The 18,082-nt window shown below is 37.5% G+C and overlaps 3 protein-coding genes and 1 gene segment (V, D, J or C); 3 read left to right on the forward strand and 1 right to left on the reverse strand.

Annotated features, from left to right (window-relative positions):
* Positions 1-31: 31 nt before the first annotated feature.
* Positions 32-5,031, forward strand: asphd1 (aspartate beta-hydroxylase domain containing 1). Of its 3 annotated transcripts, XM_016676855.1 has the most exons (7): positions 41-118; positions 212-423; positions 1,834-2,307; positions 2,456-2,662; positions 3,402-3,609; positions 4,043-4,156; positions 4,248-5,031. In XM_016676855.1, the coding sequence occupies exons 3-7, from the start codon at positions 1,861-1,863 to the stop codon at positions 4,355-4,357; spliced, it is 1,086 nt and encodes a 361-aa protein (XP_016532341.1). In that variant the 5' UTR covers positions 41-118; positions 212-423; positions 1,834-1,860; the 3' UTR covers positions 4,358-5,031. The 3 variants fall into 3 exon arrangements, with proteins under 3 accessions (XP_007562934.1, XP_016532341.1, XP_016532340.1); XM_007562872.2 differs by lacking the exon at positions 212-423 and having other exon boundaries at positions 32-118; XM_016676854.1 differs by having other exon boundaries at positions 106-423.
* A 2,862-nt stretch (positions 5,032-7,893) lies between these two features.
* On the reverse strand, positions 7,894-11,132 carry cabp5b (calcium binding protein 5b). The gene is made up of 6 exons (XM_007562873.2): positions 10,860-11,132; positions 10,176-10,206; positions 9,936-10,079; positions 9,443-9,552; positions 9,189-9,336; positions 7,894-8,271 (listed from the first exon to the last, which is right to left on the reverse strand). Exons 1-6 carry the CDS (start codon positions 10,911-10,913, stop codon positions 8,243-8,245), a joined length of 516 nt encoding a protein of 171 aa, XP_007562935.1. The 5' UTR covers positions 10,914-11,132; the 3' UTR covers positions 7,894-8,242.
* Positions 11,133-12,347: 1,215 nt separating this feature from the next.
* Positions 12,348-18,054, forward strand: LOC103145433 (Ig mu chain C region membrane-bound form). The gene is made up of 9 exons (XM_074560046.1): positions 12,348-12,451; positions 12,539-12,713; positions 14,008-14,081; positions 14,766-15,053; positions 15,169-15,453; positions 15,550-15,849; positions 15,983-16,312; positions 17,407-17,555; positions 17,710-18,054. Exons 3-9 carry the CDS (start codon positions 14,015-14,017, stop codon positions 17,734-17,736), a joined length of 1,446 nt encoding a protein of 481 aa, XP_074416147.1. The 5' UTR covers positions 12,348-12,451; positions 12,539-12,713; positions 14,008-14,014; the 3' UTR covers positions 17,737-18,054.
* Positions 12,403-12,849, forward strand: LOC107837422 (Ig heavy chain V region 186-1-like). The segment is given in 2 exon segments: positions 12,403-12,451; positions 12,539-12,849. Coding segments are annotated over 2 exon segments (360 nt in total).
* Positions 18,055-18,082: the final 28 nt, after the last annotated feature.

Here is an 18,082-nt window from a genome sequence, read left to right on the forward strand (position 1 = left end):
CCCTAGCGGCCGAACTGTGAAACTGCAGAAGTTTACATCTCTTGTCCGCTGGAGAGCTGGAGCTGTCCACCAACACGGTGCTGAAGCTGTCAGGCGCGGAGCTCCACGGTGCATCAAGGTAATCTGACAGAGAAGTTCGATCAGGCGCTAGAAAGAGATTTTTCCGCTTGCATGCGCTGCTTAATAATGCACGGCAAACATTTTGCGCCAGGAATTCCCTTGAACGGTGGATGTTTATGCCGATGTGGCGAGTAAACACGAGCCAGCTGAGCTGTGCGGGCTGGTGCAGAGCAAAGAGACAAAATGAATGCTCACGCCACTGCCACAAGCATCATTTTATGAAGCGTCCAACGCCTGCCAGTGGAGAGCATTACTGGGGTTGATGCAACAACAAGTCTGCAATGACACAAAACTCGCATGCACGTACGTTCAAACCGTGCATGCACTTTTATGTTCTGCATCAGTTTAACCGTATATTACAAACAATATAAATCTCCCCCCATGCCGTCCTTTATCACCCCTTATTTTAACGCATATATGATTCACCTTTTCTGAGATGACTAAAGGCTTGCTAAAATTTGTTCGCCTTTCAGAAACTTACATCTATGTCGAATTATACTGGGAAAAAATATAGGCTGGGCTGTTCATATCTATACTGTTTTTATTTAAAATTGCTTCATACCCACACTAAAAGTTTTGGAAAATCCAACTTATAAGTGATGCATTATTCAAAAAGTACAAAAAAAAAAAAAAAAAAAAAAAGATGTTACACCTAAAAATCATTTAATAATTTACATTACAAAGTAGGAGTGTTCAAACCTTTTGACGTTTTGGCCAATATCATCAAATTACAAGTAGCTGCAGGACAAAGATTATTTAACGTTTGAAATAACTAACATCACAAAAAATGTATTGTGATTTTTAACTAACTCAAAAACAAACTTACAATAACAACAGCACATACAATCTGACTGTTTTGGAGTAAAGGTGTGAATCAGCAGAGGCAATGTTGATAAAAAAACTTTTCTTTACAATATTTTTGGCAGTGATGTAATCAAAAATAATGATTTTTCTTCAATTAGTGTAATTTAAGTTATTAATAATTGTTTTATTTTGTTTTAAGATACTAAAATGTCAACCATGTCAAGTGAATTATTTTAGCTGCATCTCAAAGGAAGGAAACAGAGGCACTCTTGGCTTTGTAAACGCAAAACACTAAACAAGGTCAGTGTCAGACTCATGTTGATTAGGACAAACTTATTAAGCCCTGGGTACATGATCTCAAGTTTCCTCCTGCAACAAATCTTTCCTTACTTCTATATGACACCATGTGGCTGAGAGGGAACTACGAAGGGTCTTTGGCTCTGTGCTGGATAAGCTTCTCCCCTTAAATATTGAGCAAACTGACTCCTAGTGCATGCTGGGAAAGCCCTCAATCCATACTGACCCCAAAGGAGATTAGAGTAAAAGAAATAAACAATTGTTCTCTTTGCTGTAAACTTGTTGCATTTGCCCATTGAATATTTATCAAGCGCAAATGAAAACGTTGCATTTCATTATTAGTTATGCTTCTTAATGAACAGACTTACAAAAGTAGCAAATATAACTTACAATTTTGAGTGTAAGTTTACAGCAGATTCTTATCTTTTTAGCTAACCTACAGAGCACTGAGCAATTGCAAGAAAAACGGCCAAAGAAATTGTTCTGCAGTGAAGTTTGTAGGTGTAAAATGACAAAATCTGAAAAATGTTTCAAGGCTACAACTTTGTTTGCAATAGATGATAAGAACAGTGAAATCTAAAGTTAAGATTTCTTCACCTGTTTTGCTTGCAGTTGTTCTGCGTCACCCTCGTCTGAAGGATGGACTGGTCGATAAACACACTGCCTCTGCCTGAGTATGTTGAGCTTGGTGTCCATTCACTGAGTGGCCTTCTGTGGACTCTGCTGTTCCTATTTCTGTGGCACTGCTATCGAATTGGCTCTGACCTGCCAATCCCTGGCCATGCCGGAAAGTTAAAGTCGAGCTCAAGGCGCTCCATGATCTCCCGGAGTGGCGTGTGTATGGGAACAAAGTGCAGCGCCCGGTCTAAGTTGTCCAGAAGCGACCAGATTGCACCTTTCATTTCCATGGAAACAGCGAAGGATGAGGAGCAGGGACAGGGCTACCTCACGCCAGTGCTGAGTCATGCCTTGTTCCCTGCCCAGGCATCTGCAGAAGCCAAGAAGTTGTACGCAGCACTGCAAGAGTACGCCAAGCGTTACAGCTGGGTGGGCATGGGCCGCATTCACAAAGGCCTTCGTGAGCAGGTAAGAGACTCAGAGCTTACTGCTGAGAGTTAGGAGTCATTCACAAAATTTTGCTCAATGTTTTAGTGATATGGCTTAAAGAATTAAAGAAACATGGCAAAAAAACCCCCCAAAATAACTGGCAACTTTGCCATTTCTCCAAACTCAGGTCAGGCTCAACGATCTCTCCACCATACAAAAGCCACATCTCTTCTTCCTGCCGGATGTCCCAAGTGTTCCTTTCTTCCCGCGCGATGCTCACCGGCATGACATCGAGGTGTTGGAAGCTAATTATCCTGCCATCTTGGCTGAGTTCCAGGCTGTTTACCAGAGAGGCACAGACTCTAAGTCAGGCTGGACCTGCCTGGGGCCAAAGGTACAAGACAAGAAACATAAGCACAGAATGCAGCAGTCTGAGGAAAATGCTTACTGAAAATGTCCACAAATGAGGGATATTTTTTATTTATTTATTTAAAAGTTCACCCTAAAAAGGTGACTGGAATAAATACGTAGAAAAATTTAATAATGAGACATTCCGTGAGTTGTAAGTATATTAATATATCTGGATTATTAGGCACTTTATGAGATAGGCAAACATAAAACACTGAGTGATTGTGAAGTGAAAGGAGCATATTGGATGGTTTAAAATGAGTTTTTACATATACATGCAAATAATATTATTTAGAGCCTTTTACTTTGAAAGAAGGAGAGACATAAGAAATTCCAAGATCACTAGAGTTTCTTTAAATAACAATAAAGCTAGATATAAGGAAAGTATCCACCAGGACAGTGACTCTGAACAAGCAGTCAGATTTAAATTAGCATTACAGTCAAGTATTAAAGTGGGTCAATCAAAGAAAATGTATGCTAACACTTGGACATCGATTTTCAGTTTTGCTCCCCACTCAATCTGAGTCGGCTCAAACAATTTTTCAATTCTCCAAAAACACGTAGAGCTGTGAACACCAAGAAAGAAGGCCTTCATAAATTATACACTCAATGGAGAATACACGGATTCCTGACAAACAGTTCAGATTTAATTTGTAAAATATCTAGAAGTGTGTCGGGTTAAGTCAGGACTGAGACTTAAACATGGAATATGTTTTCTTTTTCAGAGCCAGGCCGTGTTTCCCTTGTACAGCGCCGGGGTCTGTGTGGCAGGGAACTGCCGCTCCTGTCCCTCCACGTATCGCACACTTCTCTCTCTGCGTACTTTCATAAACAGCAACTCGCTGGGATCTGCAGGATTTTGGCTGCTGGGCCCCGGAGCGATACTGGGGAGCTCCTACGGACCGACAAACACTCGCCTTCGCTGTCACCTTGGTATGTCAACGATATGTATTTTTTTTTTAAGTAAAAAAAAAAAAAAAAACATTCAGTAGTCATGAAATAATTTTGTTTTTTTCCTTCCACAATGTTAGGATTCACTTCTTATGCACTGCTGTTCTATTGTTCTGGGTTTCTCGATCGAGTTCCTCCTTCAAGTCTAATTCTAAGTCTAATAATTTCATGAACTTCACATGCACTTTGTTACAAAACCAATCATCTCATGTGAGCACAACAAAACGAGACAACTGTACTCAATGTTATATAAATGGTTAGAAATGCATTAGCAAGAGGTTGAGGTTAATTTCTGTGTTGTGCATCTTGTACTTTGGCCCATCTGACAATAATCCTCTCAGTTTTAAAACCAGATGGGACATTTCTGTGTATTGTCATATCGGAAGCTGAACCACGACAAAACCCACTTCCACAGGTTTGCAGACGCCCCCTTCGTGTGAGCTGGTGGTGGGAGGGGAGCCTCAGTGTTGGTCAGAGGGGCACTGCCTCCTTCTTGATGATTCCTTCCTTCACACCATCTCTCACAAGGGTAGGAAATCCTCACGCATCAAAAGCAAAATCCGTTTAGTTTAAAAATACATCTCCACCCATAAGCTGGTGTCTTCGTGTCTTCTTCAAAGGTCCTCCAGAATCTGGACCCAGGGTCATTCTGAGTGTGGACCTGTGGCATCCAAACGTGGCTGCAGCAGAGAGACAAGCTTTGGACTACATGTTCACCCCTGACCTCTGAGTTTTGCTCCTGCACTTCACCGTGAGCACTGTGCAGGGATGCCTTAACTTACCCCCCTCGCCCCCGTCCGGGTTCACGCGTCTCATTCCAGTCAGAGAATCACTGTGTGAATCCTCCCTTAAGAATTAGACAAGCCATCGGCCACACATTCAAGCAGCGTTGGATGTTTAGCCTCTCATTTGTAGTCATTACAATAGTTTTACTGTTGTGCTACCTGCATGACATTTTGACATGAAAATGCAAGCAGACAACACCTGGAAGCACAAACAGCAGCGCAGGGGTCAACTGATGTAAATTTTAACATCTTAAATGTGTTTACTATGCTAATACATGCATGCAAAGCCGGAGACTTGTTATTGTTACTGGCCTTATCTGAGCTGTTGTTGCATGTGCATGGGGTTTTTAGAAACTATCTTGAAACGGTGTGTGTGACTACTGGTGATTCAACCAAAAAACTGTGAATACTTCAGTAAGAATTTAAATGTATTTTCTCTCCTGAGATATTTCCACTCAAAATGTCACCAAATATACTGTGTTGTTTTATTCTTTCTTTCCGTGATAACACTAAGCTGTTTGTATGCTGGAATGTTTTTGGTCACAAAGTTATTATTATATTTTTGATTTCTTTATAAATTCTCTTTGCTAGTTTGTTTGTTGTTACATATTTTATGTACAGTAAAAGATACAAAAAAAAAACTGAGTATAAATGAGAGTTGTTGTCAAAGTAAATCTTAATTTTATCTGAATTTAAATGTGATAAAAATGAAGATAAAACACAATTAAAATCTCATGTTTACTCTCCCTTTAAATCAGATTACAGTTTTCATACTTAATGTCAGCCAGGAAACTTATTTCACTTTCTATTTTCTAAATTACGAATGATTGTTCTTGGACACGTTTTCATTACTTACTTTGAAATTTGAAGTTTACATATACTAAGATTATTAAGCATTTAAACAACATGGAAAACTGTAATGGAGACACACTTGCAGACATATTTTAAGGTAAAAACTCAAACACACTATTTTCTTGTGTAGCATCACAAAACATCTACAGACATTAGATGTTTTTTGTGATGCTACAGAGAAAAATACATTTGTCTCCCTCAAATATATTTTGAGGGAAACAAAAATAATGTTTTGTGTAAAAATGGGGGTACTGACTTCAGAACAAAGGTGAAACTCTTTGTGAACAGGCTTCCTGAAGCGGGCAGCAGCGTTATAATCAAACAAGCACGGCCCGACTCAGAGAGGAAGAAGACGCTGCTCGAAATCCAACTGAAAAAGCCAGATGACAGTTTTCAAATGCAACCAGAGACAAAGACCTTCATCTTTTGATACGTCTTCTGAAAAAATCTATTTTCTGGATATGACACAGTCATTGTGTTTGGATGAAAGAGGGCGAAGCTTGCAACCTCTGTAATAGTAGTACAGTTTCCAAAAATGAATGTTTTATCAAACTAGTGAATTGCTGACTCTGAAGTTACCGTTATGTGTGTGTGTGTCTATGTGTGTGTGTGTGCATGTCTGTCTTGTGTCTCTTTATGTTGGCCGAGTGACTGCCTGCTGACCTGTGCAAAGTCTGTCTTGTCCACTGATCAGTGGAAACAGGAATGAAGGAATCATGACCCATGAGCCTAGACAGGATTAGGACATGCAAGGATTAAAAACAGAAACAAGATTAACTCTTTGACAGACCAAAGGAATTGGTAATAATAACTTCATGCATACTAAAGACTTTTTAAGTATTTCATTGCAGTTTTTTTATGTTTAAAATGAAATCTCAAGTATCATCCCAATGATATGTCAGCGAAATCTACTCATCCATTTGAAACATATATTTTAATCACAAACACCACATTGAACATTCCTGTCTCCTCAATGCTTCAGTCATTCTTTCTTTCTTTCCTTTTTCGTACGCAGTAAATGAGAATTAGTGTGGTGATTTTATCTTATCTGCCATCTGTTCCTATGAGGGTCCCATGTTGAGGATTACAGGGCTGGAAATAATCCCACCCCAGAGAGACAGATTAGTCCCGAGATTGTTGACATGTGGTCGTATGTATGTTGCTTCATGATCTATAACTCATTTGTCTCTGTTCTATGCAGGGTGAGAGAGGTACGAAGTAAAGTTTGGAAAAACTTTACAATTTAAATTAATTGAAAAACAATCTTACAGCTTGTTGCTGAGTGAGAGACTCGCTGACAGCTAAATGGAGATTGTAGGACAGAAAATATCGCCTTTTCTGCCAGATTTCATGCAGAGATGTTGAGAGGCTGCTAGCGGCATGCATGCATCTTTAAATCTAACTATCTGTTAATTATTTAACAAACAGAGCTGATTCCCACTATTAAATAGTTCCTCTGTTATGCAATAGCATTAGTTAAAATCTGCAGAATGAGTAAATTGGTTAGGAAGAAAAAAAATCCACTGTACTCACCATCAGTCTGACGTTTAAGCATAATATCAGGCCAGTCACACTTGTTCAGCTTGGATTAATGTGGTGGATGTAAGCTTGCTTTTTATTTATTTTAAGGCTTGACAGGAAATGTAAGTGTTAGTGGATACAAAGCACACAGTAATCAGTTGCATGTCTTCACTGTCACGCAACTGTGAATACCTAAATATCACAATCGGATTTTCTATTCTTCTGCAAAAACAGAAATATATAGACATGTTTTTTTTATTCGCGGTATTACATCCTTGTTGGAGTGTCGTTGTATTTTATGTGATGTTTTGATTGTGGTCATGCTCTAGATATATTTTTTTATATGAAAATGGCTGTAAAATGAAGCATTGAGTGGATTGAAAGACTGAAAACGGCCTTCAGTACCACACCAGTAAAACCTTTTCTCCAAAACAGGATATCAAGACGGTTGTGATAGAAAAAAAAAAACTACTTTACTATCGAATTAAAAAAATGTTTAGTTGAATTACTACAAGATATACTCTCAATAAAATGCTACTAATTCAACATCTAATAAAGAAGACTGTTGAAAAAATATTTTTAAAACATAAGATAACACAATCAATGTCAGCAATTTTTGAATTAAACTTACATTTACTTCTATCAGTGGAAATACTGTAAAAGCTGAAAGTAAAATTTTTCATAAATGAATAACTAGAAGAAAAAAAGCACCTATTTGGATTTCCTAGCTTGAAATACCGTGAAAATCTTTGTAAATGGAAAGTTTCTGGGTAAAAAGTAGACAGGAGGCTGTTTGCTGCTCAGACTGTCCTGCAGGGGTCACCACTGAGCCAAAGAAGTGCAGGCCTAATTCAACGCTGAGGAGGCAGAGAGAGCTTTTGTCTTTGGGAGGCTCATTCCCACTAAACCAGCTGCAGTTCCCTGCAGATACAATCAATAAAGTGTAAGAAGCTGCAGCCCATCAGGACAGAAGTGCTTCTGTCGACCACAATTGTTTTCAGCTGCTGCTGCACAAGACAGAAACACTGACAGCTAAGATTTCCCTGATTGTTCAGGGCTGTTTAACAAGGGTTCAGGGTTCAAGCCAAAGTCTTTATCGCTACTGTTAAAGCATTATTTTCTTTATTTTTTTTTTTCTTGGACAGTTAAACAACTTTTTTTTAAACAAGTGACACAAATTAGTAATTCAATGAAAGAGTTCTGGAGAACAAAAGGTAAAAATATGTAACAAATGTAACAGAAAACTGTGAAATTACACAACAAAAAAGTTTATTTCTTATTTTCTTAAATCAAGAACTACTCCTGAAAATTCCTGCCCATCACTTTTTGTAGTAAATTAAATGAACATAATATTAATGTAACTAGAAATTTTGATTATTTACAAAAAAAGAAGAGTTTGTCAGATTAAAAAAATATTAAAACAACATGGATCCTCTTCTGTCTTCATTTTGTTGTCCTCACTTCTTTGACATCATTTTCACAAACTCTGGAGAAAAAATGAACAGCAGATTGTTCAGCTAATTCATTCAAACAGCGAGCAGGTGCCACACAACAACTTCTTTAATGAGGAACTTGAGCATTAGGAGAGATTAAGATTATAATTTATACTGTAAAACAACAAATACACCACCAGCAACAAGGAAGCTAATTATTCAAACTTTGTCGCTCTTCAAAATGGACAAAAAACTCAACAAAAAGAAAACAGAAAAACTGAACTGAACTCAGTTCACCTCAATCAAAACATATCAAATCAAATCAAATCAAATCAAGAAATTTTAATCTCAGAGTATTAAGTCAAGGGCTCTTTATTTAACTGAACTCACGTCAACTCATCAAATCAAAAAAGGTCAAGTCAACGCAACTCAATTCAGTTCAGCTAAACTTGAGCTCAAGTCGCTTCATTTCACCAAAAGTTAATTAAAACTCAAATCATGGCGGATCAAATCAGATTTAAAAAAATCAAGTGAACTTCAGTTAAATTAATTCATCTTCACAGACCTCAAATCAATTCAGTTAGATTGATATAGATTTCATTCAACAAAACACATTTCACTATAGCAATAATTGATAAAGTTATTTTGCACCATAATTCAATGGACAAACAGCATCACTCTAACTAACTAATCCAAACCCATTTTCAAAACACTGCAGCCAGATTAAGCAAATCAGAAATGACCAGAGGCCAGTTTGGGGGAAATAAAAGTTTTCTAGCAGCAGGAAGCCAACAGATTACAACGTATTATTAGAAAGAAGTTAATTATAATCCTCTTTTATGTAACATTGCCGCATTCTGAACCACATTAATTATGCAATTTCACAAAGCAATCCTCCAACTTAACATCTGAGTACAGATGGTTACGTAATCCCGATATTTCACTGCGATTATGTTTTCTTCTTTCTTACCCTCAAAGTCAACTTTTCCATCTCCATTGTCGTCGACTTCTTTGACCACCTCTCCTATTTCTTTCTCACTCGTCTGCTCGCCCAACAGCTTTATCATAGCGAATTTCAGCTCTTCGGAGGTGATGGACCCGTCCCCATCTATGTCAAACTACACAAAAAGAACAGATTTTATGCATTTTTAATAAGTACATTTAATAAGTGGGGTTCCATATTGCACAAAGATATAGATAAAATGTAGTATATGTTGAGCTCACCTCTCTGAAAGCATCCCTGAGTTCTTTCAACCCAATCATCCCGGCGGTTTCATCCAGAAGCTTGGGGGTCATCAGTTCCACAAAATCCTCAAAGTCCACCCGTCCCCCCACTGCGCCAACAAGGCAGCAAAATGACAAAAACATTCGGTTTATTTTACATCACAGTGAGCTACTGTGATTGACGTTATCATTTAAACCGAATAGGTACAGGATGTATTTAAAAGATCCTAAAGCAGATCCTGCAAACAAAGTTTAGCCTTTCAATTGTCAAAACTGTGAATTTATAAATATTTTCTTGAGTATTTCAGTAAAAATTTAAAACGATGCAATGATTGTTAGTCTATAATAGTGATCCTATTAGAAAAATGGCTTTAGCTTTTGCTTTTCTAAGCATTATCTGCACATAAGGGAAAGTAACATCAATGGAGCATCTTCTATTTGACCTGGGATTAACCTATATTGTTTTGATGACTTTAATACACAGTTTACTCACAGTTCATGTTAATGTTTTGGCTCAGTTCAATCAGCTCCATCTCAGTCGGCATGTAGCCCATGGTTCTCATCAGGTTCCCCAAGTCTTTGCAGGTGATAAAACCATCCTTATCTTTATCAAACTCTATAAAAGCTTCACGTAGCTCTATAGATCACACAAACACAGAAAGTGGAGAATTGACAAAACTTAAAAGCTTCATTAACTCAGTGGTTGGAGCTGAAAACACCGTCTTGACTTTACCTTCGAGCTCGTCCCGAGTGAGATTTCTTGTCTGTGAAACAACAAAAAGTTTGTTTCAAAGATAAACATTTACCTCAGATTAACTTATACATACAGTTACACTATAAGGTTATATTTTGTTCAGTGCTGCACATTGTGTCCATTTGCAAAATATATAAGCTTCATATATGAAACATATATTATTGAAAATGTATACATGATCAGAAATATATGCTAACAAGAAAATAATAATCTATCAATAAAACTAAAATATATCCATTTCATATTTTATCTTCTGGTAGTTTCATGAAAAATGGAAGGTTTTAATCAGGTTTTTGTATTTGTTCAGCTCAGAGATTCTTAACTTTGGTCAAAATCTGGACATCAGTGATGATTGCAATAAAAGTACAAAACCCAATGAAATGGTTTTAAGTAAATTCAGTGTTTGAGCAGAAAGAGGTTTAGTACTCATAACTCCCCATAACTTGCAGAAAGTTTGCGCTCCTCAAACCGCGGTGCAGTTATTTGACCTTTGTACAGTAAATCAAAGGTCACAAAAAAGCTGCAATAACAAAGACGTGAACACAAAGATTAGCCATCGATTGAATTTGAATTTGCTGAAATCATTTGGACTGATCAAGATGCTAAACCAAGAAGCATATGCTGCACCCTTTACTGTTAAATCATCAAACTCTCCTGACTTACTTGTCTCCTCTTTGCTCCTCCTCTGAGAAAGATGCAGGGCTGCTTAATGCTCATGATGAGATGCTGAGTCTAAATCCTCTTCTAGCGGCTGTGGCTCAGTAGAAAAATTAAAGAAACAAAATTTCCTGCCTCACATTCCACCAGCCTGTAACTTCAGGTGTCGTTGCTGAGGACGAGGATCTCTTTATGAATGAATCCGGCAGCGGTGAACTCGGCAGCGATGTGTGGTGACGTCTCGTGTGGATTATCTTTTCAGCTTTTGTCCGGAGAGACAGCACAGGCTTAATGGGGACCATAGCTTCACATGGTCAGTGGCCAGTGGTTGAAGGCTGGCTTTTTTCTGCAGCACTCATTGGACGAGAGGAAATGGCTACTTTAAATTGCCTTCCCAGCCATGCACAAGGGCAATTCAGTCGTGGTTTTGGACGGTGCGAGAAAGCCAGATTATGACGAAATATCAACTAAGACAATCATATTCATTTAATTTAATTATCTGTGCAGAACTTTGATAAAAACTAACAATGCACATTTCTTTAATCCAGCCATTACACACACACACACACACACACACACAAAAATTCTCCACTTAATAGTGACTTTATTTTAGTGAAAATTATGGAGTAATTTAAATGTCCAATTTCTTACTAGTAGAAATTTCTCTGGTAAATAATTCAATAGTAGATGTAGCAGAGTAATAAAAACAGACAAATAAATCATCTGAAATGCATAATAATTGCAAAAAGACAGATGATTAAACAAATGGATCAAAGTTTAGCAATCTAAATGTTGGGATCAAAAGTGTAAAATGTGGCAGAGAGATTCAACAAATCACTAATGCCAATTATTTTATCAGTTGCCATAGTAATGTTATTTGACTGAAAAATAGTCCTGATTAAATTAAATACTGTGCAACAGAACGAACTGGGACAGAAATGTCCCAACATTCATCCATTAATCTGATACATCGACTCTCTCTGCACAGTGATCAAACTGCTTGTTTCCTAAAAACTTCATGCCTTTTAGGCCTTTTTCAACTACGAAGCAGAAAAACTCTGAAGGGAGCTCAGAACTCTGTCTACTGATGTTTACAGTCAGATGTTTTGGTCCTGTCAACAGGAGGACACGTTTTTGGATACTTACAGCTATAAAGTCAACTTCTTGTTGTCTTTATAGCTACGGATATTTTATTTTATTTAACAAAAATAAAATATCCATATTTCATTTTATTTTTCTTAAGTCAAGGGGCTTAGGACAAAGGTCAATTAATCATCAATGGAGCAAAATCATTTAACATGACAAACAAACCGTGTCATCCTTCCTGTTTGTTTGTGTGATGCCGCTTTTTCAAAGGTACCATTTACGTTCCTCTTTTTGTAAATTGTATATGAATGTAAATAGTTTAGAAGTACTTCCCTTATTTAAAGCAGTAGGGGAAGGGCTTTTAAAACCAGCAAGTTACTGTGGCAGAACAACAAGAAGCTGGTTTATTTTTGACTGGAGCGCTAACGCTAACCAGAAACGAGCGGTCTTGCATTAACGCAGAATGACAAATCTAGAAATCAGGACTCTATTAGTTGCAGTCACCATTCATGGTGAGAAACACAATCCTTTTCTGTGCCGGATAACTGTGTGTTTTTATGATTTTAGTCTTTTGTCCAACATCCTCTCCTTACTTGCAGGAGTCTTGGGCCAGATCAAACTGGAGCAGTCGCCCTCTGTGGTGAAAAAGCCCGGAGATGCGGCAAAGATATCCTGCTCTGTGAGTGGATTTGACATAGCTAACGAGTTTGTTCACTGGACCCGGCAAAAGACAGGCAGAGCTCTTGAGTGGATTGGGAGACGGTCACTGTCAAGGCAAGAATATTCTTCATCCTTTCAAAGTCGTTTTACTCTCTTGTATGACGCGTCCAGCAGCTCTGCTCACCTCAGCATCAGGAGTCTGACAGAGGAAGACTCTGCCCTGTACTTCTGTGCTCATACAGCACAGTGACTCAAAACGCCACAACGCCAGTGTAAAAACCTCCCAGAGAAAAACAAGACATGAAATCACAGCTGTGGCATGTTCTCATTTATATTTAATGTACTGTACAAAAAGAATCAGCTCAACATTAAGAAAAAGATCCGATTAATATTGTTTGTGAACGAGTGAAAATGTCAGAAGAGCAACTGTGGCTGATATTTAAATAAACAACTGGTGATCATAATTTAGTTACAATCCCTTCACAATTAAAATTTGGCTTCTGTGTTAAATTGTCAGAATTCACAATGAACTTAATCTCTTTCTCTTTGCACATCTGGAGCTGTTTTCTGACTTTCAGGGATGACAGAGTGCAACAGGTGCATCACCAGATGGATGGCTTGATAATTTCCCTTTTCATTTCTACACAGCACTGTACCCAACCCTAATCCTTAGTTTCCTTCTCAGGATTATTCTAATAAAAGTTTCAAACTGAATAAAGTTTTTAACTAAATGTAGGTTTGGGTTAGATTTCACTACCTATACAATAAAAAAATCTTTATTTGACAATAGATCCAGAATAGTGGTTCCGCTGGCAGGAAAATATTCATCCAGCTGTTTTAATATTTCTCCCAGCAAAGTCTGAGCCTAATCTGACCCCTTATTTCCTGCAGGTTAAATCCCAAACAGCTACGTTTCTCTTTCCACAAAAGCATAAAAATCTCTACTATTCCAGAAGAAGATTCTGTATAGTTTAGTGTAGATCTGACCTGGTGGTTTTTGTGTGGTGGTTTATCACAGTTGTGGGCAGGAGGCTATGCCACCAAGAAACATGGCAATACAAAAAGCTACCAAAACAAAGAGGTCAATGCACAACAAAAGAAATCATATATTTTTTCCAAATAAAATGAAAGATAAGCTTGTTGCTGCTTAGTTTATGTGTTGAAGGAAAAAAAACAACTTCTTTTTGGTCATAAAATCATAAAAAGTACGTTTGTGTGTTTAGATGTGAAAGTTTCTCTCTCTGTTGCTCCTGTACATAATTAAAAGTGATGAAGTTTAATTGAATTACACAAATTCAAAGACTCACACCAGGATGTCCTGCTTATGTTAGAATATATCTGCTCTGTATTTTCTCTACCTGCATTTTAACATGTTACATGCTTTAATATGCTTGGTGTTTTTGTTCAGACAGTGAATGAGAAGGCAGCACTGTGATGCCTTAGATTACTGGGGTGAAGGGACAAAGGTCACAGTGACCTCAGGTAAGCTGCATTTTTTAGATATTAGATTATGTTCTTGTCTTATTTTGTTATCCAATTATTTTATTATCAAATACCTGAAGGACATGCTCAGCATGTTTTATCAAAGTATTTCATTTTATTTTTTTTACATTAAATCATCTAATCCTGTTACAATAGTAAAATAGAAAATATGAGATTAAAAACAGCAGATTTTTATTATTTTACTTGGATTTAACTACAATGTGTGTAAATTCACACATAGAGAAAAAGCTGCAATGCTAAAAGAAAAACATAAACTGATGCAAAAAAGTCAACACACACAATACTCTGTAATTTTTTTCCATATAGGATTTTAAAAATATATTTACATTTACTGATAGATAAAAATTTAGTTTGGAATAACTGAATAGGAGAGTAAGATTATTGGAAGCTATTAACAGTGTAAAGAATTATATGTCATTATTTTGGACAAATAAAATGTAAAATCTTAAATGAAAGAAAATGATGTAGAATGCATCTTTTTATTTTATTTTACTTGTTCGTTTATTGGAGAATTGAAGTTGTTTATCAGCACAATTTTAAATATTTATAAGTTGTAAATATTAGAATTTGGCTCTGGGAATCAAAGAGTAAATATTTCTTAAATTATATTAGATCTTTCCTTATGTTAATTTATTTATTTTTTTTTTACTTTTGTCTTGACAGAACCGCCTGTTCCTCCGGTTCTGGTCCCGATGGTTTGGTTCAGTCCTGCATCTGGAGATAAAGTCACCCTGAGCTGCCTGGCTCTTGACTTCTACCCACAGAGTCTCTCTTTTGAGTGGAGCGATGCGAGTGGAGCGCCGCTGGATTCTGAACGTTATCCTGCAGTGGAAGCAAACAACAGATTTACAGAAGTTAGTTTGGTTCAGATGTCCAGATCTGAAGCAAATCTAAAGTCTTACCAATGTTCAGTGACTCATCCTGGTGGCACCAAGACTGTGAATGCAAAAAGTAAGTAGTTTGTAATTAGTTTTAGTATTTTGAATGCTATTTGATCCTGGTTTTTCTTGATAGTATTTTTTATGCCATTTAAACATTTCTTCTCTGCTCTTCCTCTTTTGCTCAGGGGCCTCCTGTCCCCCAAAACTGACTTTGCTCTCGGTGACAACTGGAGATGGTCAGACACTAGTGTGCGTCATTGAGGATTTTTGTCCTGAAAATCTGTCAGTCAAATGGAAAAAGAATGGCAATGAGGTGACTGGACACAATGAATGGCCTCCCAAAAAACTCGGAGACTCGTATTCAGCCGCCAGCGTCCTAAAATTGAAAAGCTCCGACTGGGACAGTGAAGCTGTTTACGCATGTGAAGTGACTCACCTTGGAAAAACTTACACAAGGAAAGCTTCAAAAGGTAAAGTGTGTTTCAGATTTTGACAAATTTTAATCTTGTGAGCAGATCTAATCTTTCATGTGATTTGCATTTACATCATTTATTTCTGTTTTGCAGCTCCCATCACAGTGACACTGAACCCTCTGAGTCCTAAAAAAATGTTCAGCAACAACCAGGCAGAGTTGGAGTGTGTCGTCTCCGGACGGGACAACGAAATTGTGTCAGGGACTGAAATCACCTGGGAGATTAATGGAGAACGTGTGAGCAGCAACATTAAGGAAGTAACAATGCGGTACAGCAAACACAGCATCATCACTTTTAATTCCTCCGACTGGAGGACAGTGAGCAAAGTGAGATGTTCTGCTGTAGCAGAAGACGTGGAACCAATTATTCAAGACCTGACTGTCAACAATGGAGGTTTGTTACTCACAAATAGAGCGGATAATAGAGAGGATATTAGTGTTTTGCAAGGGGCTATCTTCTGTCTTAACACCAAATAATAAAATGATTTATGGTTTCAACTTGATCAGTAAACTATTTTTTTTTCCAGACGGCACAGAGCCAAAAGTAACAGTCCACGTGCTTCCAGAGAAGGATATTGGCCAAGAAGCATCGGCTCAGGTCACTCTGGTCTGTTTGGTTTCCAGTGACGTGCTTCAGGATTACTATATCGCCTGGACTGAAGATGTCGGACAAAGTAGCTCAGTGTATTATGACGGCACCGACTTTCCACCAAGAAAGACCAAAAATGGCTACTCAGTTGTAAGTGTTCACACCACTGCCAGGGAGAAGTGGAGCGGAGGATACGTCTTCTATTGCAACGTGTGGCCTGCCGGCCGTGGGAATCGCATGAAACCCAGCGGAGTGTCTCAGGCCATGGGTAACGCTGCTGAGTGTGGCGACTCTATTCAGCCTTAAACGTGACATAGTTTTGCAAATATGTTTTGTCCTTGTGAAATTTATGTCTTTTGTCAGTATTCACAAGTCATTTTGTTTGTTTTTTTTGTTGTTCTGTTCAGTTTTCAACAACGATTTGTCTCTGTCAAACTGTCCAGCTGTCAAATGTTTTAAATAAATGTTGCATGGAAATTGTTGCCTGCTTGTGAGTAAATAACAATGGAGAAAATAGATGATATTCAGAGTTTTAAAATATTGGGAATGATAATAAAATCAATATTTTTTTTATTAATTACAATGTCAACTTTCAGCCAACCTATCATAACAGCATTTTTTTCTTTATATGGATCCAATGAGAAAGAACTGAGGTTCAAAATGCATATGTGCAAGCAAAACCCATCCATCCATTAAACCTGCTTATCCCTGCTTGGCCACAGGGTGGCAGGTGCCTCTTGGTCATGAGGTGAAAGGTCAGGCGCACCCCAAACAGGTCACCACAGGAAAGACCATACACACACTGAAACCACTTAAACTTACAGTCGTGTTTTTGGACTTTGGGAGGAAGTCAGAGTGTATGGAGAGAATCAACACATGCACAGAGTGAACATGCAGAAAGACCCCAGGATGAGATTCTAGTCCAGGGCCTTCTTGTTGCTAGGCAGCGATAATAAGCTATGCATATTTTTTGCACTCAGAAATATTTTTTCTTTATTGCATGAATCAGTGCCTTCCAAAATTATTCAATCCCTGTAAACTTTTATTGTGTCACATTACAGCCAGAAGTTTGAGTGTATTTTATTTTTATATAAAATATATTCCTTATCCATTTAAATTAAAAATATCAAATAACTGTGATATGACAGAAAATAGATGCCTAATAATAGATAGATGGTTTTCTATCAATAATGACTGATTTTTTTACAAACATCTGAAAAGTCTACACATGTGCACATCCCCCTTTGCTTTAATACCCTTAACCTAAATTCAGTACAACAACTTACCTTCAGATGTCAGAACTAGTAAATAAATTTCTACATATGGAATTTATGTAATCGGTCTCTGCTGTGTTTTTATCAGATTTCTCCAGTCTGACATTCGCTCTGAGCGGCAAAGATAAAGGTGGTGATGATGAAGACGAATACAGCAGCCTGTGGTTCACGGCCTCGTCGTTCCTGTTCCTCTTCATATTCAGCCTGTCATACAGTTTAATGCTCACCCTGCACAAGGTAAATTTGCTGGCTGTTGTTTGCTGACAGAACAGAAAGAATACATTATTTTTTAATGCACAATAGCTTAATGCCTCTTGATGTTGCAGAACTGCAACATTTTTGTAAGATGTATACATTTTTAATTTGCTTTCTTCATTTTCTCTTTTTTTAGATGAAACAAGAGCAGAGGAATGTGTGACAAACACAGTAATCTTTTCTTTTCTATCTGAATGACTGAACCATCACAAAGCTGTGCAGTTCCACTCAGATCTGTTTATGCTTTTTAACATATATTCTTCAAAAACATAACAATTATCTGCTTTCTTAAAAATACACATTAGTAATTTTATGTTTGTACAGTAGCTATCAAAGTGTTGCCATCCTAAAAGTGCTGTAATGTTGCTTATTTTAATAGAATATATTGATGATCTCTTAATGTGTGACATTAGTTTCCATATACAGTTAAAAAAAAAAAAGCTTTCTTTTTTAAGAGCTAGAGACAACAGCGTGCAGCAAGAATCACCGCTATGATATCTTTTGTAGTT

Source organism: Poecilia formosa, unplaced genomic scaffold (genome assembly GCF_000485575.1).
Source record: "Poecilia formosa unplaced genomic scaffold, Poecilia_formosa-5.1.2 Scaffold142, whole genome shotgun sequence".
Taxonomy (NCBI): domain Eukaryota; kingdom Metazoa; phylum Chordata; class Actinopteri; order Cyprinodontiformes; family Poeciliidae; genus Poecilia; species Poecilia formosa.